Source organism: Nesoenas mayeri, assembly GCF_963082525.1.
Source record: "Nesoenas mayeri genome assembly, chromosome: 6".
In the NCBI taxonomy this organism is placed as follows: Eukaryota; Metazoa; Chordata; class Aves; order Columbiformes; family Columbidae; genus Nesoenas; species Nesoenas mayeri.
The window spans coordinates 2414509-2442088 of NC_137545.1; the positions used below are offsets into that span (position 1 = coordinate 2414509).

The 27580-nt window shown below is 48.4% G+C and overlaps 2 protein-coding genes across 2 annotated transcripts in view; one reads left to right on the plus strand and one right to left on the minus strand.

Annotated features, from left to right (window-relative positions):
- Window positions 1–27580, plus strand: part of LOC308041712 (olfactory receptor 14J1-like) — a gene marked incomplete at both ends in the record, with an annotated part of 115898 nt that overhangs the window by 71170 nt on the left and 17148 nt on the right. The window lies entirely within an intron of this gene.
- On the minus strand, window positions 1983–10952 carry LOC308041673 (alpha-aspartyl dipeptidase-like; the record flags this gene model as incomplete). The annotated part of the gene is made up of 9 exons (XM_080346581.1): window positions 1983–2061; window positions 2441–2523; window positions 4561–4620; window positions 6113–6286; window positions 7684–7763; window positions 8352–8426; window positions 9652–9740; window positions 10197–10357; window positions 10914–10952. The coding sequence occupies 9 exons, from the start codon at window positions 10950–10952 to the stop codon at window positions 1983–1985; spliced, it is 840 nt and encodes a 279-aa protein (XP_080202707.1).

Genomic DNA, 27580 nt, shown 5'->3' on the forward strand with positions numbered 1-27580 from the left:
TCATGCTTTTTGGTTTAAAAGACTGTGTCAGTTCCAGCTGTAAAGACACTTGTTAGCGGTCTCCTTTGGCGGAAATAGTTTTTGCGCAGTCATATGCATCTGGGTTCACTGTACACCAACGTTAGACTCAACTGAAGCATTGGGAAGATGTCTTTCCTTCCATCCCAAGGAGCCACATTCTCCTTCTTATTACTGATTGCCATTGTTAGCACATACTGTCATAGGAAGCAAGGGTTTTCTGAAAAGCTACGGTTTAAAATAGCCATCAGATGCCTGAATGCAGAAACACCTCTGAAGGCAGCACAGCATGTTGTGCAGAGCCTGAGCCGAGTGCTGCTCATCTTACGGCAGGCTGGAACACCCCAGGTGTGAGGAACTGCTTGTAGCGTTAATTCAAAGGTACCCTTTGGTTTCAATTCACCTTTTCACTGTGCATCTGTGGAAGAAAACTGGTGTGTGTTTCTTTTAGTTACCATTTACCCAAATAGCACCCATAAAATAGATGTTGCGCTGATTTTCTTCAGGAGAGCGTTCCTCCAGTTGCGTATTCTTTTTATTTTCATCTGCTGGGCTGGGAAGTTTGGCAGGAGCTTAGGTCTGTGATTATACTCAGCACAGACACAGTTTTAAAACATGTCTTCTGTCCCAGAAGCATGATTGTCAGTAAAGATTATGGTTTAAAGCTGCTAAGGTGTTTTGAGATTGAAATATGAAACATCCAGCCATATATATCAGAGACCTAACTGAATTTACAGGCCACTTGTTTATTTAGCTTCCTGTCTCAGTCAGTATTTTCCTCTTGGGTGAGCCATATTTTTTCCCTTGAAGTAGTAACTTTTCAACATAAACTTAGTGTTGCACCTGACAGTGCTGCTTTAGTCATATGTAGCTGTGAGCTATTGCTTGAAGAAAGCCACGAGGGGAAAAAAATCATCAAGGAAAACTTGCGATACGTGTTCCGATTCAACTCTTCACAGAAGCAGCTTAATCTAAGATTAGAGAAACGCTGCTCATTAAGATTTGCGTCCCTTCAGTCTGTTTTGGTGGAAGCCGTGATGCTGCTCAGCTTGCTTGATGGATTTTTACTAAAGCTAATGAGAGAGTGGAAACAAAGGCCTTACAGCAGCGGTTAACCATATTTTCTGATAACTCTTACAGATTGTGCAATTATAAATGGATTTTTAAATGCCAAAAAATGCCTTTTTTAAGAGTTAAATGTTAGGTAGTGAGGAGTGTTGTAAATATCTACTTTCAAAATGAGCCTTCAGGCACTGTAATGAACTTGCTGACAGTCTTCTGTGCAATATCTTTTTCCCTTCTGGGTGCTTTAAGAGTATACTATATGTCTTATTTTGTTTCGATCAGTATGTTTTAAGAGTGTGTATATTGGCTAACGATGGATTTTCTTTCTGTACAGCATGGTGGAAGATGTTTCAAAATTTTGCACTTTTCTAGGATTTGCAAGTTTGTAACCTGACAATTTTTAACATGCACACTTTTGTACATAATTAGTATTGTATCTATTTAACATGAGTCTGAAGCAAATAAAAGTAATTGAATGCATAACTTCTCCCTTTATTAACAGCGCAAAAATGAAACCAATGGTGTGGAGTACACTAAAGGAACAATTATTTCATTTGGCAGGTAAAGCTGGGCAGCAGGAAGAGCTGACTTGCTATCCAGTCTTGGTTGTGTTGAAATAACTTTCTTCTGGTGGGGAAGTAATCAAAGTGGATACATGGATGTACAGACACTTTCAGACTAAGAATAGCTATGATTACTCAAGTATTGCAATAAAAATTGACTTTTTGCTGGTAGAGGTGTCCAAGACATGCGTTAGGTTGGGGAGAAGAGCCCACTAATGCATATTTATCTTTATTTATGAAGATAAGGTTCTCCACCCACCCTGGAACTAGAAGCATCTCTCTGCTTCCTCCTCATTGCATTCCCATAAAGTGACTTTTGCTGCAGAATATGCAAGGCTACAGATTCTGGAGATTACTGTCGATCAGGAGGGAACTGAAATCTGTTCCAGGCTCATGTTCAGTTGGTTTCTTACCCTTGTAAATGAGACAAAACATGTTGTGAGCTTTAACAGGAGCTAGGACAACTGTGCTTCCATCTGTTATGAGGGATAGAACAAAGCATCCTTATTCAGAACAAGCAGAGTTTTGACTCTCTTCCTTGCCTGCATCATGGGAAAGACAGATTTCTTGGTAAACGTTCATATGACTAAAGACATGAGTTCCCGTGTTCTAGAGTTGAACACGTTAGGGCCAAACTGGCATTCCTCTGGCCTTCAAAAAGAGAATGGGAAAGGGAAACAAGGGATTAATTTCTGATGTGAGGAACAGGCAGCGTGGACAAGGAGTCTAACAGAAGTCTCTCTTCCTATCTATCAGAAGGAGGATATCCATTTCAATTCAAATGAAGCATTTACCTCAAAACCAGACGTGCTCCTGTCACTCCTTGCAAGGTGGCTTTGTCTCCTTCCACTAGCAGCATCGCACCTTCCCGCAAGCCCTAATGTAGGTGTAAGCATTTAATGTTATTTTCAAGCTATTTGTAAGGCTAGAATGCTTGTCACAAGCAGTCTTAGTGCAGCTCGCCATGACTACCAACAAGACTTTCTCACTCATTTATTTCTAACAAAGTTGCCAAGACAAATTTAGGTGAGTTATCTTGTTTTAGAAGCTGCTTTTCTTGCTTATTTTTCCCTTTTAAAGAAGGACAAACCATTAAGGAAAGAAGAAAATGTGTTTTTCCAGTTGTTGAGCATTGATAAGGATCATGGCTGAAGATATTGTGACAAAACTAGTTCAGCCAGAAGACACATTCAGAGCAGGGGGAACTGTGATCTACACATCAATGATGAGCTAAGGAGCCACAGATCAGGCCAGTTGACCGACCAGAGATGGAGGATGTGCTGGGGGGCACATAGCCCCATCTCATTATATGTCCAGCTTGGCAAAAAAAGGCGAAAAGTTGAGACCCTTTAACATGGCCCAGGGCTTGTTGAAGCTTGTTCATCTTTTGCAATCACCACTTCCCCCTGATTTCTGCATGACACAAAAGGGGCAAGCCGTAGACCCTCAGTGTGGCCCAGGACTTGTCCAGACTTGTCCCTCTTTCACAATCACCACTTTCCCCCCCGACTCCCCCCAAGACTTTCCTCTACTCTGGGAGCTATAAAAACTCTCCTAAACCAGCATGGTTTGGGGAATACCAGCTCGGCCTTGCCAAGGGAATACCAGTCTACCAGTCTCAGCGAAGGGAATACCAGCTTGGCCTCACCAATACCAGCACGCTGAGGACCCTCACTCTGAACCAGACATCGGAGGACGCTGTGCTCCTGACCCCAGCATCCTCGCCGTGGAACACTAAGGCTACACATCATCGTACAAGTCCTGTCATCCACACTGTGGGGCCGTAAGAGACTGGATCCCTCACTCTTTTCTTTCTTCCTTTCTCTCTGCTCTTTCCTTCTCTCCTTTTTTCTATACCCCCATTGCTTTGTCTCTCCTTCAGTACTCTCTTTCTCCCTTTCCCTTTTGAACATATAAGGATAACACCATCTTTAAGCTCTGCTGTTGATCTTTGGTTAAATTTCATATTATAGCTACTGATGGTTGCCAGCATATCGCTCGCAGTAGGATTTTCGCTATTAACGTGTTGATAAGTTCTGTTATACTTTTCCCAAGTCATCATTCGCTGTAACCAATATTCCAACAAGAACTTTTACTAAAACTCACAACTGAATTGGACCCTGGAGGTGATTGTCTGTCATTCACTTCACATAACCGCACAGAATTAACCCAGAGTTAACTCACACCTGTTCTCATCTGTTGAGTCAGGGCACGTGTCATGTCTAGAGTTAACTCATCCCTCATCCCATCTGTTGGGACGGGACAGTTATTATTTCTTTTTTTTACAACAGTTACAGGGTGTTTCAGAACGACAGACCCCAAAACACCTTGTGTTGTGATTTCAGATTGGGTCCATCTTTTTGAAACACCCTGAACTTGTGCTGCCGCCATTCTTAGATGCACTTTGGGCCAAGCACCAGCCAGCTGGGTTTGTTAGAGCACAAACTTTATACTCCAAGCTGAAGCACAGGGACAGGAAACGCAGAGGTCTCACTTCCCCAGACAGATGTACTGTAATTACTACTGAATGAGCAAATTCAGAACCTACAGAGAATGAAACATCATGTAAAGTTAAGAATATTTGCAAAAAGATTCAGGGGAGGTATCTTACAATCTGCATGCACATCACCCCCAACATACACCATATGACTGGCCAGTGACTGGAAAGATCAGAGCTGCCTAAAATGTGTTTGGCAACAGGACTCCACCCATTTAATCAGCAGAATGCATTTCATGTGTTCTAACACATCTTCTGCAAGTAAGCAAAACCCAAGGTTGAAGCTCTTAGCTTTCCATGCCCCAGTTCTGTAAGGCTTCTCAGGCAGGGAAATCTCCACTGCAAGCTAGCAAGAATGCATTTAAAATATTTACTGTGCTACAGCTATGAACTTCCTGACTGGGAACTACTACTCACCAGAACTGGAGGGGTGTTTGGTTCTTCGTGACACTGGCGAATTCTTTCCTCTCTTGTCTCCTGCAATGAGTGTAGATTAGCTGCCCAGGCAGTAAGGTAGGACTTGGAGCTCTCCAAGTAGCATGACACGAAGCAATTTCATAACATTAAACAAATCGGGCACTTGCCCTCAAGCAGAATGCTTTCGTTAGACTAATGTATTGAAGGTAGTGGCAGGATTTACTTTAATAGATACATATTTTACCCTTCTTCACTAGCAGCAATTGCTGTAGATTGATCAAACAGAACTAACACAATCCCCAGCCTGAAAAGCCTTAAATTTTACTTCCACTCAATTCATCCAGCTCTATTTTTTTTAATGCTATCTCTTCATGATCACTCTCAGAACAAGAGCACTGAGGACAGTGGTGGAAGCAAACGCCTGTGATGCCACCTTCGTGAAAGAGGGTAGTGACCCATGGATTTCCACTGATTACATATCTGCTTGTTTTGTCCTCAAGTAGGTCACGCACTGAAGAATTTCCTGCTGTGAACAGCTCTGCCGTGTTTTCTGAGGGTTTGCTGCTGAACTGAGCAACAGTAGTTAAATCAAACCAGAAGGATTTGTTGGTAAGGAAACACAGGAACACAGCAGGGACTTGGTACAGCATAGAGCTTCTAGCCTCCTCCGGGAGAAACAGCAAAAGCTTTTTATAGGGAAAAGACTGCCTGCTCATCTAGTGACAAGCTAAGATAATTAAATGAGTACCTATAACTTAATCTAAATTCTAGAAGCACACCCTGATCCTCCATCTCTTTAGTGTCCCCTAATTCTTAATACTTCCTCTACCCACGAAGAAATTTGATTATAAGCATTTGGCCTGTTAAAAGACACACCATAGAAACTCTTCCCTAAGGAATTAGCTCCTGGCAGGCTCCTCAATAATCGGCTCCTCCATAGAGTGGAGATGTCAGTCTTTGTACTTGATGGTTCAAGTGTTTTTCTTTCAGCCACACCAGCACACCCGCGTGCTCAGTGATGGACATGACAGGGGGTGCTCTCTGCAGGGACGCTGGCGCCTGAGTATTTTCTCACACAACAGGTTTGCATGCAATCTCAAGACCTCCCTGTTCTGATGGGTCCTTCAGATATTTAAGCCTCTTAATGTATGTTTAAGTTATGTCTTCTGAAGCAGCAGATAAGACAGACTATGGCAGAACTTTCCAGATACACTATGCGTTGCACCTTAACATTTCAAATTTCTCTCTCCCGGCCCTGCCCCAAATTCCACACCAGGTATGAAGGAACTGTATTTCAGACACTGCAAAGTATCGGTGAGAAACACTCTGTTCCACCTCACTAATACTGTTGCCAACTCCCCTTCCCACTCACAGGAAAGCTTTAGGGAGGAGTAAAATGTTACTGCCTCACTGGCATTGCCCCACTCACATTTCCAGCTGCTCTAGAGAGCAGCTGTTAGAGTTATATAGCTTTGTAAGGCCTCACAAACTCGGACTGTTGTTACACCGCTGCACCCTGGTTACTGCATTAGCTCTGGCATGATTTACTTACACCCATGTGAGTGCTCTTCACATCTGGGTCCAGGTAGTGGGCGTTAATATTAAAAGGCACTAAGCCTAGGGCCTGCAGGGAAGGTGGATAAACAATTGGCATGTCATTGGTAGTATTGATGCTGATCGTAGCAACGTTGGTTCCTGCACTGGATCCCACGTAAGGAATCCCATCCTGGAAGACAAAAGCAATGATTAGTATGCAGTATCGCAACTAGGAATTACGTTTTATAGCATCCATCAATCTCAGAGACTCAGCGATCAGATCAGATTTAGTACTTCTAGCTCACTTCACTGCTGACTTCATAAGTGAAAAGCAGACAAACAAGAATTCAGATTTTTGAAGTGGGCAATAGTTTGTATATGTTGTGATTGCTGGAGAATTAGCTATTGAATGTCCTGCACTTGCAGCTCTGTGACCCCATCACAAGAGGGAACTTATAAGGTAATCAGTGCATATATTAGACTTTGCTATTAAGAGAGGAGAAACTTGTCTACATTGCAGTTAGAGGAAATATCTGAACTAGCTTTTAACTACCTTCTGAGGAGACTGGGCCACCTGAAGCTGAGTACAATGTTGCCACGGCATCAACTTACCGGCACTATGACCGCTGTAGGTATTACTATTATGTACGTAGCACTATGTACATAGTAGTATGTACTATGCTGTACCTGGAAGGATTCCACACAAACATACAAGCGTATGGATAATGCTAAACAATTTGTAAGAATAAGCTACCTAGAGAGAACTGGTGTGAATATAACCAAATACCTATCTAGATTTCACTGGGGGCCCAACATTTTATGGTGTTTCTGCCCACAACAGGCACTGAGCTTCTGTATATTAAGACAGCCTGGCTAACCTTTCTTCTTGGCAGCTGGCCTTTTCAGATACTGCACTTGCATAAATGGGCCTGAAGTCATGTGCTGTTCCACAGTGCTAGAGGAACACCTTGCTTCTGTTCTCCGCCATGGACGGCATCTTTTTGCTGTGCCTTATGAGATTCACCAGCCAGAATGGGGCTGCTGACCAGAAGGGCTCAGTGGCACTCGTACCTCTCAATTCCAGGTCAAAGAGGTACTCAAGGTAATTACACCACTTTCAACATCAACAGGGTGTTGTCTAGAAGGCAGGTATGGATCCAGCTTTATTGCTGGTTTATCAGCAGACAACCTGCAACTTGAACACATCTGTATCTATTAGCAAGATACAAAGTGGATATCTCAAGCTGAAAACCAGAGTTTCTGGACATAGATTAAATTCTTCGTTAGTATTTAAAGTTGATGGGCTTCCTTCTAAGGTGCTGTGCAGCATTGTTGATCCTAAGGTTCTACAGTTCCACATGTGGGAAACTGCTCTAGACAGACAGATTGCTGACCTTCTTTTCAGGCTTCAAGGATTAATGACAGCCTTATTTGGCCACAGATTTCAGTTCATCAGGCTGCATGAGATGGCTCAATATTTGAAGTATATTAAAAATAAATATGTGGAATCAACTCGGATTTGTCTGAACAAGAGCTTGTACATGAGATCCCGCCTTTCAGACTTGGCCCAAACCCTGTAGTTTTTACCTCAAGAACTCTTTTCCTGATCTCCTGTATCAGGCTGTGGTCATACAGAGCTTTCAGGAGATGGAATGTGTTCCCACCTCCTGCAGAAAGGGAGTCCAGCTTATTTAACATGCTTTCACCAACAGTTTTAATTGAAGCCTTTACAAACCAGGCAGACCCAGTGATTTCTATGCTCTGTTCAGGCTATTATCCTGGTCTGAGCAGCACTGAAACCAGAAGCTTCAGACAAATGGTCACTGAGCAGGCCATGGGCTCATGCCCTGAGTTGTCCTTGGAACACCAACGCTGGCTGTTTGGCAGCAGATACGGTTCTAATACGAGGAGCGTGGCATTGGGACTCTGCTCAGGTTAAGCACAGTGGCCCTGCATCTTCCAGACTTCATAAGGCTCATACAGCTGCTATGATCATGTTTTAAACCCTGAAGTACTGTTCAAATTAATAACTTGAAACTTACTGGAGATGAAGTTCCATTGATAAATTTCTCCTGCTTCCCTCCCCACCACTAAATTCAGGGTCTTACTGTTCCCAATTAAAGCACTGTTTTCTGTAGTTTCTAGTAATCACTAGGCCCAGCTTTTTCATTGTTGTCTCTACAGTGCCAGCTCTGAGCAGGACTAATCCAGTGCCCTTTATAAACCCTCATCAGGGAGCAAAAAGTAAAACTTACCAATAAATATTGCTTCAGATGTTCTTACAGCTTCCACTGGATCACAGGATTCATGAATGCTGCCCAGCCCATAACCTTAAATGAAAAAGTATTCACTTTTGCCACTCCAGCTTGGAAGAAGAATGTGGTATGTTCAGACCCCTTCTGCCTTCTCTCCATACCCCACTCAAGACAAAAGTCTCACCAGACAACCAGGGAAACTTTGGAGAACTCTACACCACAAAACTGTATATGTCCTCTGTTAGTGCAGGGCTTATGAAGCAAACCTTTGCTTTATGGATACACATGCTCAGTGTCTAAGAGCAGAGCACTTCACTCAGCAGGTGCCACCTGAGGCACAAAGTCCCCCTGAGCATTCCCGGCTCACTAGAAAATGAGAAGGAAAAAGCTGTCAGTGTTCAGCTTGATTCTGAGTCTGTGATGTGCCATCATTGGTCTAGCATTTCTAAAAATATCTGATCTTTGTAATTTGTTTTTTGGTAACAGTTAAAATGTCTGGCTTTGACAGATTTGCCTTGCTGGGGTTCACTAAGTGCGGGAAGTACCAGGAGAGCCAAAAGTACATGTGACATCTGATAGCAGCAACCTCTGCAAGATAAGGAGCAAGGTGTGCTGCCCAAGGAAGTGAGTACTGCTTATTACTACAGTAACAGGTCCAAAGTTATCCTGAAAGGTGATAGATATGAGACGGAGATGTTGCTGCAGGCTGCTCTGAAAAGATCTTTGCTCGAAGCAAAGCTCAGTTGCTGTTCATCATGGAAATATCTGGCTGGTTGAAATGCATTATAGTCTTCACTTAACCCCAGTAGCTGCACGGCTTGAGCAGAGGTTTAAGATGCATGGGAAGAAACATTCCCTTACATGACTAAGGAGGATAAAAAGATGCCACTTAGTATTCAGGAACCAAAACTTCCCCCCTGAAGTAGTTACAAAGTGTTTGCAACAAGATTTCTTCCGGAGGCCTCTAAAGCATGGACTTCTAGGCACAAGTCAGCAACCAGCTCCGTGCTGCAGTCCCTCCAGTTACAGCAGAGCCGGCCAAACCCCTCTTCCCCTCTCTGCAGCACCACCCCCGTTCGGAGCCCAGGAAAACGGACTGTGGCAGCGTTGATGCCCAGGGGCGTTCACCACCTCGGCTCCTCTTACAGGAGCGGCTGGCGAGGCCGGTCCCGGGCACGGCCGGAGCGCGACACGCCTGCCCCCGGCACGGCCGGAGCCCGACACGGCCGCTCCCTCGGCAAAGGCGCCGTTTCCGCGCCAGCTGCCCGCGGGACTCTGCGCCGGGGCGCTCCAGCCTTACCCAGGCTTTCAAACTGCTCCCTGGCGGTCCGGGCGTAGGCATCTCGGTCGTGCAGGGCGTAGGGAACGAACAGCACCCGCTTCACCTTCCTGGGAGAAGAGAGGGGAGAGAGCGCTTAGCGCGGCGGGGGAGGGCCCGGGCAAAATCCAGGTGTAAGATCTACATCACAAACCTGAACGTTAAAATTTTTACGCAGGGATCTTTCAACTAGGTCTATAATCATGGTTTAGCCAGTGAGACCAGGCACACACAATTGATTTGCTTCAGAAGCCTTAGTAGGTTTGAGGCCTGAAGACGTGGCTTATCCAGCTTTTGTTTAATGTTTATAAGTTATGCAGCAGTATTGATGTGGAAAATCCAGCTCTCCTGCTGGAGAGCTTAATCTTAAAATCTTAAATTCAAGGAGGTTGATCCGTTTCCTTTCCCTCTCTAGGCATCTAGGCAAGCATCAGGTATCCCTGGGCTGGCTCCAGCTGATGAAAAGTAAGTGCTTTCTGTCTTCGTATCGATCAAGTTCAGCATTGGCAGAGGATGCTGCTCATGACCAGACACCCTCTTTGTGTTCCTCAGGGATGGCAACCTGCCAGACATCATTGCCAGCAACAGTTTTCATGAGTTCCTGGTGAACCTTCATGAAAAATATGGCCCACTGGTCTCTTTCTGGTTTGGAAGGCGTCTTGTTGTCAGCCTTGGCTCCATTGATCTCCTGAAACAACGTATCAACCCCAACCGGTTGTGTAAGTGTTCTTTGCTTTGTTTTTGAGTCCATTTGTTCCTTCTGGCCTTGCTTGGCATCCTATGTCAAAGGAAGCTGGGGCTTCATTCTAAGTAGAAAGAAAATGAGACTTAGTTTGTAGCTGTCATGGTGGGTCAGGTATGTCTTTGGTCCTTCTTATTGGAATTGGGCATCAGTGACCAAGAGTTGCTGCTGTCCAATGGCCATCAAGAAATTAGCATGCTTGTGTCTTTTACCATCTCCCTACAAGCAAATGTTGATGGAAAACGTAATGTTCATTAGTAACTTGAAACTGCAAGGTGAAGATCCTGGAGCCATTTGGCAAACATTTTAAAAACAGCTTGAAATACAATTTAAGAGAAGGAACTTTGCTAAATTAAGTCTGAAAACAGCTGTACTAGATTGTGATAGCTCACTGGTGTGGTTCAGTATGGAGGTTTTTAAAGTAGTATTTGAAGTGCTTTAACTTCTGTTTTTCTTTGGTGTGTGGAACTTTGTGCTGAAAGCTTCAAATGATCTTCCAGACTTGGAAGTGATCAGTGGTGCTGGTAGCTGAGTTCGCCATCTTAGTCCTGGGAGGGTATTTGAATTTATGGTGTAAGCCTCTTAGGTGGGTGCTTTTCTTCCTAAGGTGATGCCAGACAATAAGTTAACTCAGTTGACGTTTGGCTTTAACCTCTTGTTTTTCCAGTTTTCATCCTATAAGGTTGAATAAGGTGCTGGTTGCACAGCTCTGACCTGACACTGCAAGCTGTCTATAGGCACAGGCACATATCTCAGCATCGCTTTGTGCTGGGGTCATGACGGGTAAGCTTTTTGTGCAATTGCATGATGGACTCAAAGAAAACGGTGACAATCTGGGGAAGGTGTGGGAGTTAGCAAAGATCAGCAAGACACAGTAGATAGCAATGACACTCCAGAAGGTGGAAACCCACTCTGAAGGAGCTGAATGCACTTGTGTGTCTTTGGGAAACTGAGCAGACAGTCACTTTCTCCACACTCAGAGAAGTGGTGACAAGCACTTGAGCAGGGAAGTTCTCAGAAATGTACTGAATTTTGGAGTACCCAGATACTGGAAAAAAAAAAACAAATACAGTGCCTGGACTTAAAATACAGGTAATGAAGTGACCCAGGCAGCTACAGACTAGCCTGGCATCCTGCTATGCCCAAGGGCTAAACAGGTTTGTTAAGGATGGGGATAAATAGGAAATGCACGCTGTACTCCTTTGATAATTGGTCTTCTAGACAAGGAAAGTGATAGAACTGTGTTTCTGTCAGAATTTCAGTTCAGAATTTGCTTGGACACCGCTTGGATTATCACTGAAGGTGGAGGCAAAGGGATATGAAAAGTGAAAGTGGGAGCAAGGCTGGATTGTGTTGAGAAAGCGAAAGGCTGGGTTGGAGAGGTTAAATACTCCCAGTTAGGGTGGCAGCCTGTCCTGATGGCATCACACTGGGACCCCTTGCCAGCGCAGGGAAGCAGAGTGTCAGAGCAAGGAGACGCGTACCCCTGGGGCTGGGGCAGCAGCAACAGGAAGGGGAGGAACAAGAGCTGGATTGATGGCCTGCAGGATGACATGGCCACGGAAAAAAAGAAAAGAGTGCATGTATTTTCTGTAGAGAGAGGAAAGGATGATGAAACATGAGCCAGACCTGGAATCCTGTGTATGGCTCTGGCCCCCACACTCAGCATGATTTTGAATAAAGAAAGTGCAAAGGCAGGCTGCTAGCCTTGAAGTTGGACTAATTGCATTCACAGTTATTAATAGGTTCCTAGTGCCAGGAGACTATTTTTTCTTATGTTTAAGGCAGTGTTTGAAGTTGGTACCTTTTCGTGGCCTCTTAGAGCTTTGTTGAGATTAGTTTGCAAGGAGAATTCAAAGGAAGTAAAACTTTGCTGCTGGGACTGGCAGTTCCTGTGAGATGTTCCGGGGAAGCAGGACTGCGAAGGGTGTGGGTGTAAAAAGGGTGGACTAGCTCAGGATTGCCAGGACCAGTGTGTTCAGAGATCCACTTGGAAAACTCCCATGAGCTGATGTCACCTTTTGGGTTGGGACAATGAACCTGATGCACATTGAATGCTGGAGATGGAGCTATGGGTCCTGGCCCATAGGGTTTGAGCAGGACCACTTTAAGGACTGCTTCATTGCTGTTCTGTGTGCATTTGTTCTCTGCAGGTTCAGAGGTCCTTTCCATTTGTGATACTCAGTTCTGCTTGGCATTTGTTTCGACTGTCTAGAGTTAGATCTTTTCCCCACATTCACTTACAATGATGTCCAGGACAACATTCTGAGGCTCATGGGATGAGGGAGATTTCCTTGTAAGTGGAAGGAACATTTGAAATTTTTGTATGCTTCACTGAGAGGACTGAAAATGTAGCCTTAAGATGTTTTCAAGACAAGGACAAAGGAAGAAGTCCGTGAAAGTCCAAGCTCCTTTCAGGCAGTTCAGAGCTCAGAAGGTCTCCCCTCAGCTCCTGTTCTCCAGCTGAACCCCCAGGTCCCTCAGCCGCTCCCATCACACTTGTGCTCCAGCTTGGTGAGGCCAAGTCCCAGGTGGCCGGTGAGGGAACAGGTGGGACTGGGAAGGGTGAGAGGATAAGTCATCCATACAATGTCCAGCCTCACTGGACTGCTCTCCTGCCTGTCCAGATGTCTCCATGAGACCCCCTGGATCAATACCCATTGTAGAATGCTGCTATCACTTCTTGTATACACTGAAAAATGATAGAAAACAACTTGGAAAGAAAAACCCCTCCTTTATGAAATCGTGTCTGAAATCTTCACCATGCAGATTCTGACGGAAAGCTCTCCCAGGAGTTGTCCGAGTGCTGAGGACTCTCTCTCAGCCGTTCCTCCCAGCAGAGCTGTTCCAGCCTCGGATCCTCCCTGTGGCCCCTCTGGCCGCTCCCGCTGTCCCGCCAGCCCCGACGGTTCCCGAGGAAGCGCTCCAGTTTCTTGCCCGGTGTCCCGGCGGCAGCGCCCCGGCCCCACAGGGACTCAGCGTGGGGCTGGGGTGGGCACAGGAGCCAGCAGCAGCAGGTGAGGCCGCGCATGGTGGTCCCCTCTGCTCTTCTCCTCTGGGGGCTGCCCTGCAGTTATTGACATAAAGAACAACTTGGTGGTCTAAATAAAAGAGGTTGCTGTGAGCTAAGAGGAGAAAACAAAAAGGGGAGCCCAGAGAAAGGGGAGGGGAAAGGACACAGACAGGGAGAGGGAGGTGGGGGAGTCAAAGAAGAATCAGAAGTGTTTTCCCTTAGAAGGAGAAAGCTAAAAAGGAAGGAAACGTTAAGAACAGAACCCCCAGTGCCGTCCCCAGCCCCGGCTGCACAGCGGCGCCCAGAGAGCCGGTGCAGCCGCTGCCTGGGGAGGAGGCGACTCTGCAGCCTCCAGCTGTGGTGTCAGCAGCTCCCACCGCCCCCGGGGACACGCTGCCCTGCGAAGGCTGGCGAGGCCGCCCCGCTCCAGGGACTGGCGCAGCCACCTGCCGTCCTGAGCAAGGAGGCAGCAGCCAGTTCTCCAGCCTCTGCAGGGATGGGAGCAAGAGCCGGGGCCTGACCCGCACCCCGACCCAGAGGGAAGGCAGAGCCCTGAGGCTGACGGGCTCTCCCCGCCCGCCTCCTGCTTAGCAAGGTACCAGCATCAGTCCTGCACTCCCCAACACAAGCCCCGGCTCCGGAGGCACGAGGCACCTACTGAAGTCTCTGGGCAGAAGCTCAGACTCACCTATGTGTTGGAAAGCGCCAGCTTCTTGGCCGGTGGTGGTGACATGGTGCTGCTGGGCTGCGGAGCAGTACTGGCCGACAAGAAGGCCTTCAGCTTTGCCAGCACCAGGCTGGCAGGAGCCCTGCTGCGAGGGTCCCTTCCCGGTGTCCCAGTGTTCTCCCCGCTGCCCCACGGCTCCTGGCCGGGCATGGGCTCCGGCAGCCTGGGGGAGGCGGGCAGGGGCCCGGGCTCCCAGCAGCGCTTCCGGGGAACCTGCGCTTTGGCCCCACTGGTGTGACTGGGGCCACAAAACCCTGGAGCCGCTCTGGGCGCGGGTGGCGGCTGCGAGGAGCGCGGCTTCTTGGGCCTCTGGGCTGCGTCACCGGGAAACGCTGCAGCCGCGTGTGTGGCTTTCCGGGCCAGCTTGGGTGACGGTGACCCAGAAGGCAGCTTGACACGGCCAGGCAGGCTGGAGGCAGCTTTGGAAACGGGACCCTCTGAGCTCTTCCCGGGGTTGGGGATCCTGGGGAAGGCAGAGAAGGGCACGTGTTAACTACCAGAGTCTGAGCGACTGCAACACTCTTGTCGTAGCTGCGAGAACCAGGAGCCAGAAGCTCCGAGGAAGTGAGGAGCTCTTGAGCTGCAGCAAAACCACTACAAGGGACTGTAGCTCTCCCTGCCACCCTCCCCCGAGCCAGCACACGCACGTGGGCGCTGGGGCTGCCTGGGCCAAGCTCCTTCCCACACCCAGGCATGTGCCCCCAGCCCTGTCCCACATGCTGAGCAAGGGCAGAGGGGCCGGGGACACAGGGCACGCTCACCTGAGGTAGAACAGCACATACGCCTTCTGGTTAAGGACCACCTTGATGTTACTGGGGCGGACCACGTTGTCATTCATTTGGTACCACTGCCCGTCGCTGGCCTGCGGAGGGAGAGAGAACGGGGTCGGGCTGTGTCCAGGGACGCTCCTGGCCTGATGAGGAGCAGAAACAGGCCCATTGGCAGAGCTCTGTTCCCCAAAGCCCCCAAGCGGCCCCAGGCAAGTGAGGGGACTCTGCGAGAGCAGAACTACACTCTTCCTGTGACGGAGCACAGCCCGTACCCCCCAGTGCTCCACACCACGCACGTCTGCTGAGCACCCTCCTGTCTGCTCATTACACGGACCCTCGAGCACGCGCCAGCCCCCAGCACAGAGAGGTGCTAAGAGAGCGCCCTGGGCTCACCTTCACGTAGCAGTAGTAGTGTCCTGCGTGGCTGCTGTACCCCGAGTGCACCAGCACCGCGTAGAGCCCGTACATGACCGGATCCCCGCTGGTCTGGGACATGTACGGGCGGATGTTCAGGAGCTCAGGGTAGCCCACGTCCTGCGGAGAAATGATGTCTCAGGAGCCTGCACAGCAGATGGCGAGAGCGGCTCAGCTGTCCTACGAGTCCCATCTCGTGAGGGAGGGGGAACCCACTCTCCACAGGCAGAGCCCACGGTGAGGAAGATGCCGGGATGAGCCAAACTCCCACCGCAGCGCACAGCTGGGGAAGGGCTGCAGGACTGCGGTAGAGCTCGCACCGCGCACAGAACCACCTCCCACCCTGCTCGGGGCAGCAGGGCCTCGGGACAGGACACAGCCCCGCTCTGGGTGCCAAGCACTCACCTTTGTGATCTTGCCTCCAGTGAAGTCGGCAAAACGCTTCAGAGCAAGCGTGAGAACATTGGGCGCTCGGTGGATGGTGAAGCGTTTGGTTGCCGACACTTTCTTCTTGCATCTGCACAGGGAGAGCTTGAGGTATTCATGCTGTTCCACCACCCAGGTGCTTGTCAGCCCTGGCCAAGCCACAAACCCCCCGGAGATGACCCTGCTGGGAGGGGGTACCGCTCCAGGGCACCTGCTCACGGCCAGGTCTGCTGGCTCAGGTCCCCGTCTCAAGAGGAGGGAGATGAGGAGTGACAGGCTTCATCGCAGGCTTCACAGCCACGTACCTCACGGTTTAGCGGTGGAGCAGGTAGAGAAGCCCTCCTGTACTGCAGCTGCCCTCCTGCTTCCCACCAGCACACCCGCGGCCCCTTCCCGCCCCAGCCCGCACACTCACCTGTCACACAGGTAGGCGTTCTCTCCGCCCAGCAGGTCTGGCTTCACAAACAGCTCCAGTGCCTGCTCTACGTTTGCGGCTTGCTGCCAGGACAGAGGAGAGGTCAGGGCCAGGCAGAGGAGGCAGCGCAACAACAGAAGCTGATTCCCTCTTGCCTGCACCGTGCCTGACGCTGGCAGGTTAAACAGCGTCGAGCAGTAGCGGTGCAGCTGCAGGAACATCCCCTGCAGAGCAGAGCGCCTCCCCGCCTGACCCTGCCCCGGTACCGTGATCTCCACCGGCAGGTCCAGACAGGGGTCAAAGGTGTCCGAGACTGCTTTGCACATCGAGCACTTCACTGCAAGAGAAAGAGCAGTGAGCACCCCCTGGCACAACACGGCACCGCCACCCCCAGCACAGCGCAGGCAGCTGCCGTGTTCCCCCTCTCCGCGTTTGGGCTCTGGGATGGCAGCACCAGCATCCGCAGCCTCTACGTGCTAGGACAACAAGTGCTGCTGACAGCTGGCAACGTGGGTTCCTTTGCTGGTGGCAATGAGCTGGGCACCCACAGCCAGCAGCTTCGTGACCCACAGATACCAAAAGACTGACCAGCTGCAGCTCTGCATAATTTGCACATGCTTGGTGACTTTCCCAAGTTACTGCAAGGCTCTTGGGGAAACAGCAGCCCTGAGAGTCACAGGCCCAGGCCCTGGCAGCCAGCACTCACCACGGGACCGCAGGTGACCGCCAAAGATCTGGTGGATCAGGGTGGTGGCTTGGGTCTGGCGATCCAACCTAGAGACGGCAGCTCGGATCACACAGCGTCCGGCCCAAGAGCCGCCCCCAAGGGCCAGCGCTGTGTCCTCAGGATCCAAACCCAGCCCAGTCACAGGATTTGGGGACAGAACCGCAGCTGTGCTGGGGTGGAGGCGTCAGGAGAAGGCAGACAGCAGCCCAGCAGACAAGGGGACCAGCAGACAAGGGCAGTGACGGCCACCAGAGGCCCCACGTACTCTGTGCAGTCGGGCAGGCAGGCCTTCTGCATGGCATCGATGGTGAAACGGAGGAACTCGTGCGCGTCCTCTTGCCTGCCCCAGCGGATGTGCGGGGCGATCTCTGCAGGAGAGGGAGGGATCAGCCGCAGCACGCGCTGCAACAGAGGCAGGTCCTCCCGCCCTCTGTCGGGGCAGGGACTGCGGGGTTTGAGCTCCCTCGGCCCAAACCAGACTTCAGACTCATGTCGGCCGTGGGGGAAGCCCCACAAGGCCCATGAAGGCCCTGGCAGGCTCAGTGAGTTGTCTCAGAAGAACCTCTGCCAAGACCTGCCCTGGTCTCAAAGGTTCTGCTCCTGCAATAGTCTCTGCCCTCCCGCACGGCTACAGGAGGGGACGCGAGGGCAGCCATCCTTACTCTTGAGGTCTCGGACAAAGGACACTGGCTTTATCACGCTGCCGCTGTTCGCAAACGCCTGCGTGACGTGGTTCTGCATGACGCATGTCATGCAGAATCCGCTTTGGTGACCTGGAGTGGGAGAGGAGAAGACAGAACGTTGAGGACAAACCCATCTTAGTCCTGGCTGTGTGCAGCACAGACAAAGCCTCTCAGACAGAGGGTGCAGAGCTCGGAACACTGCTACGGCCAGGAAAAGTGAATGCTCCCATATGCAGGAATGTCCTCTCCATGGAGAAATGGGCAGGAGGGAGCAGAGAAGGCACATCCCGGCAGCTGCACAGCCCCGGGCAGAGCCGTGCGCAGGGTGCTGAGCGCAGCCCCGGGACAGGCGGGCGCTCCCCTCCCCACTCACAGGTGCGGCTGTGCTCCTTGGACAGCAGGTAGTTGGCGAGCGGTGGCGTGTAGGTGAGGCACTGCAGGGTGGCGTTGAGGAAACAGGTGTTTCCCAGGTTGAGCAGCCCGGCGCCGATGCGCTGGACACGCTGCCACTGCATGGCGAGGCGCCCTGCAGGGAACAGCCCCTTCTGGGGCGCAGAGACGCCGTCCCCGTGGCGCCCCGGGGTCCGGTCGCTGCCTGCGGGGAGAGAGAGGCGGGTGAGCCGCGGGCTGCGCAGCGCAGGGAGAGCCCCCGGCCCTCTGCACCCACCCTGCTGGCCCGGCTGTCCCTCCTCAGCGCCGCGGGGGTGCTCGGCGGGCTCGGTGCGGGGGCTGAGCAGCAGGTACTTGGCCCGCAGCAGCTCCGGCTGGCTGGAGAAGCCGTGGCTGGCGGGCTGGAACTCGATCATGTGCCGCAGCACCTTCTTGGCCGAGGTGCTCAGCAGCCGGCCCAGCGCCCCGGCCTCGCCCGCGTCCCGCCGCGCATTCAGCAGCTCCCTTGGCTTCACCGTGCCCGCCATGGCGTGTCACCGCACGTGCCACCGCCTCAAGGTCGCGCCGGTCTCTCGGTGTCTCCCTCTGCGCCACCACACGCGCTTCCCGCGCCTCCTCCTCAAGTCCCGCCCTTCGCTGCGGTCACTCGCGCTCGGCTCGGCCCACGGACTCCTCCCCTCGCCCTCGCCGTGCGCTCCGCTCCGCGTCCAGAACAGGACTGAGCTGCGCCTGCGCGTCCCGGCAACGCCAGGGGCGGAACCTGCCGGGGGCGGGGCTTGTTGTGACGCCATCGTGCTCCGGCCACGCCCCAGAATCCCTAAATGGTCACACACTGTAGTTCCAGTGCAGGGAACCTGGACACAGTGGTGGGTTTGGCCAACAAAAGCCTCTGCAAGTCTTACAAGGCCAATACGCAAGGTGTGCACTGGGGACAGAGCAAACCTGGTGTCCCGGGACATTCTGGGATGTGACCGGCTGAGCAGTCCTGAGGAGAAGGGTGTGGGAGTTATGATGGGTTTATGTATATTTACTAGAAGTCTATTTGTATTTTGTTATTTTATTAAACTGTGTGTCTCTCAACCTGAATTTCTCCCTTCACTTTCGATTCTTTCCCCTACTGGGAGGGGAAGGGGTAGGGGTGAGTGATCAGCTGCCGTGGCTTTGTTGCCAGCTCGGGTTAAACCACAACACGATTGAAGGTCCAGAGGAACATCTGTCATGGTGGGGTCAGGGGCACATGAGCTTTGTGCAGCAGCTCAGTCAATGGGGCCTCTTCAGTCTGCTGAAGGGGGGCACAGGGCACTGGAAAAGCAGCGGCTCCTGCTTGGGGAGGTGATGGGGGAGGCAAATCCTTCTGCAGTGGCGGCTGGTGGGACAGAGGCAGCGGCCACCAACACCCTCCAGGGAGCTTTGAACGGAGCATTAGGAAAAACTGAGCAGGTGGGTTGTGCTGCCCTGCAGCAGGACACCCGGGGACTCTCGGTGATCTCCGCCTTTGGAGGTTTTCAGCTCCCCAAAATGTCACCCAGCCTCACCCTGGGGTGGCTGATACCCTACCAGAGACTGCCCCATCGGTCCCTTTCCCAAAACCCTTTCCATGCTGTTGGAACAATAAAGGACTCAGCATTCCAATTCAATGTGAATCACGCAAAGCCATTTATTACAGAAAAACGCTTCCTTATATATGCAACTATTCTCCGATCACGAGTCCACGCTCCAAGCATGTATTCACTCATTGGATATCATCTATGTTCCTGAGCTGTCCACGTGCTGGAGTCCCACTGATGACAGGTCCGTTGATTTACATCATGTTGAGGCCTTGTTATTGTAGGAATGCCTCTCTCCCAGAGCAGGTCTTGTTTTCAGCTTTTCCAAGTGGCCTTGAGATTCCTTTGGGCCTGACTATTTCAACAATAAATCTCCATCTAACAGAAACCCCTCCACAATTCTCCCTTTTTGTTCTTGAACCGGTCAGGCCCTTTTAACAGCACACTGAATCATCTTTGAAATACACTGCAACATAGAACACGTGATTAACAACATAATTACAAATACATATAATGCAATTAAACCTTACTTAATAAGATCAAACAACTACCCACCCATTCCTAAACCTTCAAACCATTTGCCAAACCTTAATTCTACTATGACAGTCCTATTAATGTGCTGTATTGGTTTGTCTAAAGTACTATGAATAGATTCAGAATGATCAGACAAGTTAATACAACACATTCTCTGGAATTCTTTACAACCATGACCTAGAGTTAAAAGATCTATAACTGTGCGATTTTGTAGAGTAGCATGCCTAATACCATCAACATCTACTATTAATTGAATTAGTATCTCAGAAGTTAGATTAACCTATTGAACAGACCAACAGCTTCACTTTGATATGTTTCCTAAAGCTTTACCAGCTGCTAGACTAGGCAGAAAGAGTGCAATAGATACTTATGGTAGGAATATCTCATAATTTTACCATATTTTTGCGTTGACTGTCTAAGTGTAATATCACCCTTTTGGCTCTTCTGCTGATTGTTCAAATTGCCATTCTCCACAGAAGGTACACCACCTGCTTGCTAATAGGCTTCTAGAGCGCCAGGTCTGTGAGCATCTATAACACTGAATTAGGATCCATTGTTTACATCTGAAACAGTCCTCACAACTTATCTCCCTCCTGTCCATCTGCATCCATTGAATCTTTGTTGTCTTTATTCAGCCATGGCTTAACCCACTTTGAGGGAATCCACTTCGATCCTCGGCCAGTAATGACACAAACATAACCTTTTCCCCAGGTTATCAATTGATGTGTTCTTTTCCATTGACCATTAACTAATGATTTGACCATAACTAATGAAGGTTCTTTCTGATTTAACTTGGTTTGGTGTCATACTTGCAAAGTATTTCATCACATACAATGCTTTTGAAAATTGGTTTTGTGGTGTTTCCCCTACTTCTCCCCCTTTTTGTTTTTGTGTGTTTGTTTGTTTGTTTTTAAACAGACAAGTTTGGAATCAGATACTTGTGTTGGACCTTGACTACGTACTCAAAATCACAAATCAAATTTAGAGGTTCCTCCTTAAAAACTCTAAGTAATGTAAAGCTGTGCCAAGTTCTGCTAATTGGGTTGAACCTTCAAGAATTTTTACAGAATAATGCCAATTGTTATCTTCTCTCCAGACCACTACAGCTTTATGAGACTTCCCACAACCATCAGCAAAAACGGTGCAAGTATGTAGGATCAGACCAGATACACGTATGCTCTGTGACCTGATGTTAAAGACTTGCAGGTTCTGCAGCAATTTACATTTATGCATGCCAAAAGCTGTGCTGTTAAGAAAACAAGCAAGTACAATTTACAAGGACATAGATTGCAAAAAAAAAAAAAATTAAAATTAAATTTCACAAATGGTACATATATGACAAAAGGATCATGGTCTATTAAGACTTAAATTCATTCCCTACATTTTCTTGATCAGAGTAACAATCGGTATATCAGTCTGTTAGCGATCTCATCATACTGTCCCACAATAGCCACAGGTTGTTTCTATGCTGTAGCTATAAATAAACAATCTGCAAGTCCAATTGAATACAGTTAGCTTGTAAGATTGTCAGAAATTTATTAATCAAAGTCTCTAAGTCCATTTTGGTTGTCAAATTTATTGAATATTGTTTTCCCTTACTGGTTCAAAGTCCTGTTTCAGTTCTATCAGTGTAGTGTTTGCTTTATCGAAACATTGGCTGTTCATACTGGTGGAAATAGAGCATTCAAAATTTCCTTGGAGGTTTCTCACTTGCAGCAAGCAGATCTGCACCATCCAAGCAGCTTCTTGTAGGACAGGCAACTAAACAGAATTCTCAGAAAATGTTATTTGAGCTTACAATTTACATAACGAATCTTGACCCAAGAGAGGTATAGGACTTTCTGGCAAATACAAGAATTCATATGGTAAAACTTTGATCCAAATTTGGCACTCCATTGGTCTCAAAAAATGGCCTTTCTTTCATTCTCTCCCATGACCCCAAAAACTAGCACGGTGAATTTACTAAGAAGTCTCTTACAAGTAGTTACCACAGAATAAGTCTCTTAAAAATTTTTGGTTTAATTTCCCAATTTCATTAAAACTACGGATCTGCTGGGGATGCCTTTACATTTCACTCTCAGGCTTCTCCATTCAGTATTACAACATCGCTGCAGAGTGGGGGAAGAAATACCCCCTTTCACCGCCTTGAAAGCGGGCACCCAGGTTTTTCCATTTTTTTTTCTTTCTCTTCTTGCTGCAGTTCAGATGTACCAAGGTCACGCAGGTGTTGGAATCACTGGTACGAAGTGGGAGGCTCTGGCAAACTCCTCAGTTACAATGAGCTGAGTTTATCTTGCAGCTTGACACAGGCCTGAAATTTATATTCAAACTCTGCAACACAGGCGTGGGATATTTTGCTTTTTTGTTTTCCCATTTCATTCCAACCATAATACACTTTATATGCAATTCCAAGTAGCTCAGCAATAGTTACATTCCTTAGCTCCATTTACCTTTTACAATTTACAGATGTCAAAAACCAGCATATTAAACATCAATCCATCATTCCATTTTCCTAAATCCAAATCAGCTCATACTCTAGCAACTTTTAAATACAACCTCATCCAAGTTCACATCCATCATAGCATTTAGTTTTCTTTCCCACACCTCCAACTAGCACATAAATTAAATGCAAATCAAAGTTTAACAACTTAAATTATTTTCTGGTCTCAAAATTAATAGATAACAATATGAGAAATAACTCTAATGTATAAGGATGCATCCTAAGGGGGAGCAAGGTGGTATTTTAGCAGTGGAACCGGTTCCCATTTTGTAATTATATCCCCAAACAAAATTCTTTTGGTACCATATATATATATATATATATATATGCAAATTAAAATACTGAGCTCAGATATGAAAACCAAACACCAAGTTCAAATATGCAGACGGATCACAGTTACACTTATTCAAGATAATATCTCAGTTTTAGCATTGTGCCTTTGAACTGCTTACTGCTCAGCCAGGTGGAAGTACCGCTGGGTCTCCCTGACAAAGCAGGTCAGTGCGCGCTGGAGCCCCATTGGCACCCGCCCCCCCGCCACCGCAGCAAGCTGAACTGGGCAAGGCTTTTATTAGTGTCTCATCCGGTGTGCTACAACTGTTATCCCAAAATGAGGATTCTTTACGTGATGTGCATACAGAAGAGCCAAATTTAGTACACCGAGATGAGACACAGCCTATCACAGAGTTGCGCAAGTCTGGATACCGGAATAAAGCTAGCATGCTAGAAATATAACAGCTACTACACAAAAAATTTTACCATCACATTCACACAGTTAAAGAACTAAATTACTCATGATCTTCTGTATTATCACAAAATGCACATTTTGAGTCAACGGATTCTCATGATTTAACAGTCTGTGAATTTATTGTACCATATAACAAAGACCTACTAAAACTGCAACATGCTTAAACAGATACCCACAAAGAAAACAGGTTAATAAGGAAAGCATCTTGCAGACTTCAGCAAGTTTACTGTGACCTGTGTGTTATCAGTTAATTCTCTCTCAGCTTGTTGAAGTTCAAACCGTTCCACCTGTAGAACTGTCTGAAGTGATTTAATGATCTCTTGTAGAGATTTATTTTGTCCTGCTCTTCTGACCTTAAATACAGCATTATTTGCAACAAAGTGTTATACTTCAAGATTCTGTTCTCCAGACACTTTTCCCAATCATTTACCTTATACAGCAGCCAACACTGATTTCAATATTTAACAAGATCTTCCTTCCTCATAATTCTGAGTGCTTTCCTATGTCTTAAAACACCTCCCAATACCGATTTCTTAGGAACACAAATGAGAACAATCATTCCTGACCCCATCTTGTAAGTCAAAACCTTGAGAAAAGGGAGGGAGGGGGGGAAGCACAGGGCTGCTTGCAGCGCGAGTGGGAAAAGTGGAGAGAAGGTTTGTTACGGTGTACTTATACCACAAAGAAACAATTCTAACAACAGCAGTAAAACAATTAACTCACATTCCTGACAAGCTGCTTGATTTTCAGTGAGGGAATACAGAGAAGCACCTAATATGTACAATAAACCTTGCAGATAACACGTTGATAGCAAACATTAGCATTCTCCACTGCTAATTTCAACACTAGTGCTTCCTTAAGTTCTAAGTTTTCAATCTGCTTATTGATAGCCTCTTGAAGATGGTCAATAAATTGCATGTAATTCTCACTGGGACGCTGATTAATACTTGTAGATGATTTGGCTGCTTTGTCAGTTTCAAACACCTCTATCATTTCTGACTGTTGGATTCACTCACTAATAGCTGATCTGATCTTTCACACAGTTCTTTTGCCCAGTTCTTATCCGGCGACTCCTTCTGCTCTCTCGTGGAAGTTGGAGGGTTAAAAGGCGGTAAAGGCAGATACAAATTGGTAAAAGGACTGATAGTACACTTGTTTATGACTTTAGCATTCTCAGCTTTCACAGGTTCTTTGGGCAAGTTGTCTGACTCCAATTCTCTGGACTTGCTGTTCTCACCAGGGTTGGGCAATGGTACAGGAGCCAACCCGCTCAGCATTACTCCTCCTCCCGCCCCGGACTGATGAACTATCGAGTGTGCCGAAGGCACAGCAGGGGATGGAGTAAAGAAGGTATCAAAGACATGAACCGGGTAAACTTCACAGCGACTTTCAGGATTCTTATCAGGCTGCAATGCTACAAAAACTCCAGCAGCAGCAGACCGTTCAGCCTTAAGATCTTTTAAGGTGGTAATTATAAGCTTCCATGTAGTTGCTAATGATTTAGCTTCTTTGTCTCCATTGCTGACCTTATCCCATAATTTCTGCCCCTTAGCGTCCCAAAGTTCACGTTTAAAAGCCTTCTTGGTTTCTCCCAGGTAGCCATTAATTTTACACCAAATTAACAGTCTACATATGTTACTCTCTTCCTATTGAAGTCCTCTCACAGAGAGAATAAGCAGGAGGAGCTTAACTACGGCTTGTTCTTCAAAAAATACATTTTGCTCCATAACTTCACTCTTTCCTCCTCCTGCCTCCAGCCGCTCACCTTTTCTGGTGATCCGTCGACGAATTTATCCCTGGGGCATCCGTACGCCTCCGTCCGGTCTTCAGTCCAGCTGAACTGCCTCTGGCTGGGCCACCCCAGGCTTTTTCCCCAATCGTAGTGAGACGCCATTTAGAGTATCACATCGGGGTCACCATTGGTTGGAACGATGAAGGACTCAGCATTACAATTCAATGTGAATCAAGCAAACCATTTATTACAGAAACAAGCCTCCTTATATATGCAACTAATCTCTGATCACGTGTCCACACTCCAAGCATGCATTCACTGACTGGATATCATCTATGTTCATGAGCTGTCAACGCGCTGGAGTCTCACTGATGATAGGTCTGTTGATTTATGTCACGTTGAGGCCTTGCTATTGTAGGAATGCCTCTCTCCCACAACAGGTCCTGTTTTCAGCTTTTTGAAGTGGCCTTGAGATTCCTTTGGGCCTGACTAATTCAACAATAAATCTCCATCTAACAGAAACCTCTCCACACGCGGGTGCTGAGGGAGCTGGCTGAGTTCATTGCTGGACCACTCTCCATCATCTTTGCCAAGTCTTGGGAAATGGGAGAGGTGCTGGAGGACTGGAGGAAAGCAAATGTCACTCCAGTCTTCAAAAAGGGCAAGAAGGAGGACCTGGGTAACTATAGACCAGTCAGGCTCACCTCCATCCCTGGGAAACTGCTGGAATGACTTATGCTTGGTGCCATCTCAAGGCATATCAAGGATAAGAGGGTCATTAGGGACAGTCAACATGGCTTTACCAAGGGGAAGTCGTGCTTGATCAAACTCATTGACTTTTATGAGGACATAACAAGATGGATGGATGATGGCAGAGCGGTGGATGTGGTCTACCTTGATTTCAGTAAAGCATTTGACACAGTCTCCCACAGCATCCTTACAGCTAAACTGAGGGAGTGCGGTCTGGACAACCGAGTAGTGAGGTGGACTGCGAACTGGCTGAAGGGAAGAAGCCAGAGAGTCGTGGTCAATGGGGTGGAGTCCAGTTGAGGCCTGTATCCAGTGCAGTGCCTCAGGGGTCAGTACTGGGGCTTGAATTATTCAATATATTCATCAACGATTTGGACAAGGGAATGGAGTGCCTGCCAGCAAGTTGCTGATGACACCAAGCTGGGAGGAGTGGCTGACACTGGAAGCTGTGCTGCCATCCAGAGACCTGGACAGGCTGGAGAGTTGGGCAGGGAAAAATGTAATGAAATATAACAAGGGAAGGTGTAGAGTATTGCATCTGGGTAGGAAGAGCCCCAGGTTCCAGTATAAGCTGGGGAATGACCTATTAGAGAGCAGCGTAGGGGAAAGGGACCTGGGGGTCCTGGGGGACAGCAGGATGACCATGAGCCAGCACTGGGCCCTTGTGGCCAGGAAGCCAATGGTACCTGGGGTGGATTAGAAGGGTTGTGGTCAGTAGGTCAGAGAGGTTCTCCTGCCCCTCTGCTCTGCCCTGGTGAGACCACACCTGGAATCTTGTGTCCAGTTGTGGCCCCTCAGTTCCAGCAGGACAGGGAACTGCTGGAGAGAGTCCACCGCAGCCACCAAGGTGCTGGAGGGAGTGGAGCATCTCCCGTGTGAGGAAAGGCTGAGTGAGCTGGGGCTCTGGAGCTGGACAAGAGAAGACTGAGGGGTGACTCATTCATGGGGATCAATATGGAAAGAGGGAGTGTCAGGGGCTGGAGCCAGGCTCTTCTCGGTGACAACCAATGGTAGGACAAGGGGAAATGGGTTCAAACTGGAACACAAAAGGTTCCACTTAAGTTTGAGAAGAAACTTCTTCATGGGAAGGGTAACAGAACACTGGACCAGGCTGCCCAGGGGGGTTGTGGAGTCTCCTACTCTGGAGACATTCAAACCCACCTGGACACCTCATCTGAGTGTTCCTGCTCCGGCAGGGCGATTGGACTGGATGAGCTTTCGAGGTCCCTTCCAACCCCTGACATTCTGTGATTCTGTGATGCCAGATGCTAACTATTGAAAAATTACACCTGCTTTGACAAGTAAGGACATGAAAAAGCTTCAGTTTTTCTCCTGAAGAACAAGGAGTTCCCTTACAGCATGGTCCTCTTTCTGTTATTAGTGACAGTGGCACTAATTCCAAAACATTCTTAAAAGCCGCTTTATTTTTCCTTGTGTCCAAAGCTCATCCCACTCATCCCTGGGAAGGACTCCTGCCAGTCTCTGCAAAGCACATCTCCCCAACCTTGTGTCATCCACAGGTGTCTGCTCAGCCCAGGACACTTCTGACACTTCTCCCCATCCCTCCAGCACACTGCCAGCTCTCAGGTTTGCAGCTGCATGGAGTCAGGCCACTCCCTTCCAAGTCTTCTCTACAGAAGTCTTCTCTAGGTGCTGATTCCAACTATATCGCCTCATATGATGTACGGCTCCACGCTCCTTCTGCAGAGCTCCATGGACGGGGCAGTCTTCCTCTGTCTTTCATGGTTATTCCTCTTTGCTTGGCGGCTCATGGAGAGGCCGGCTGTCCCGGC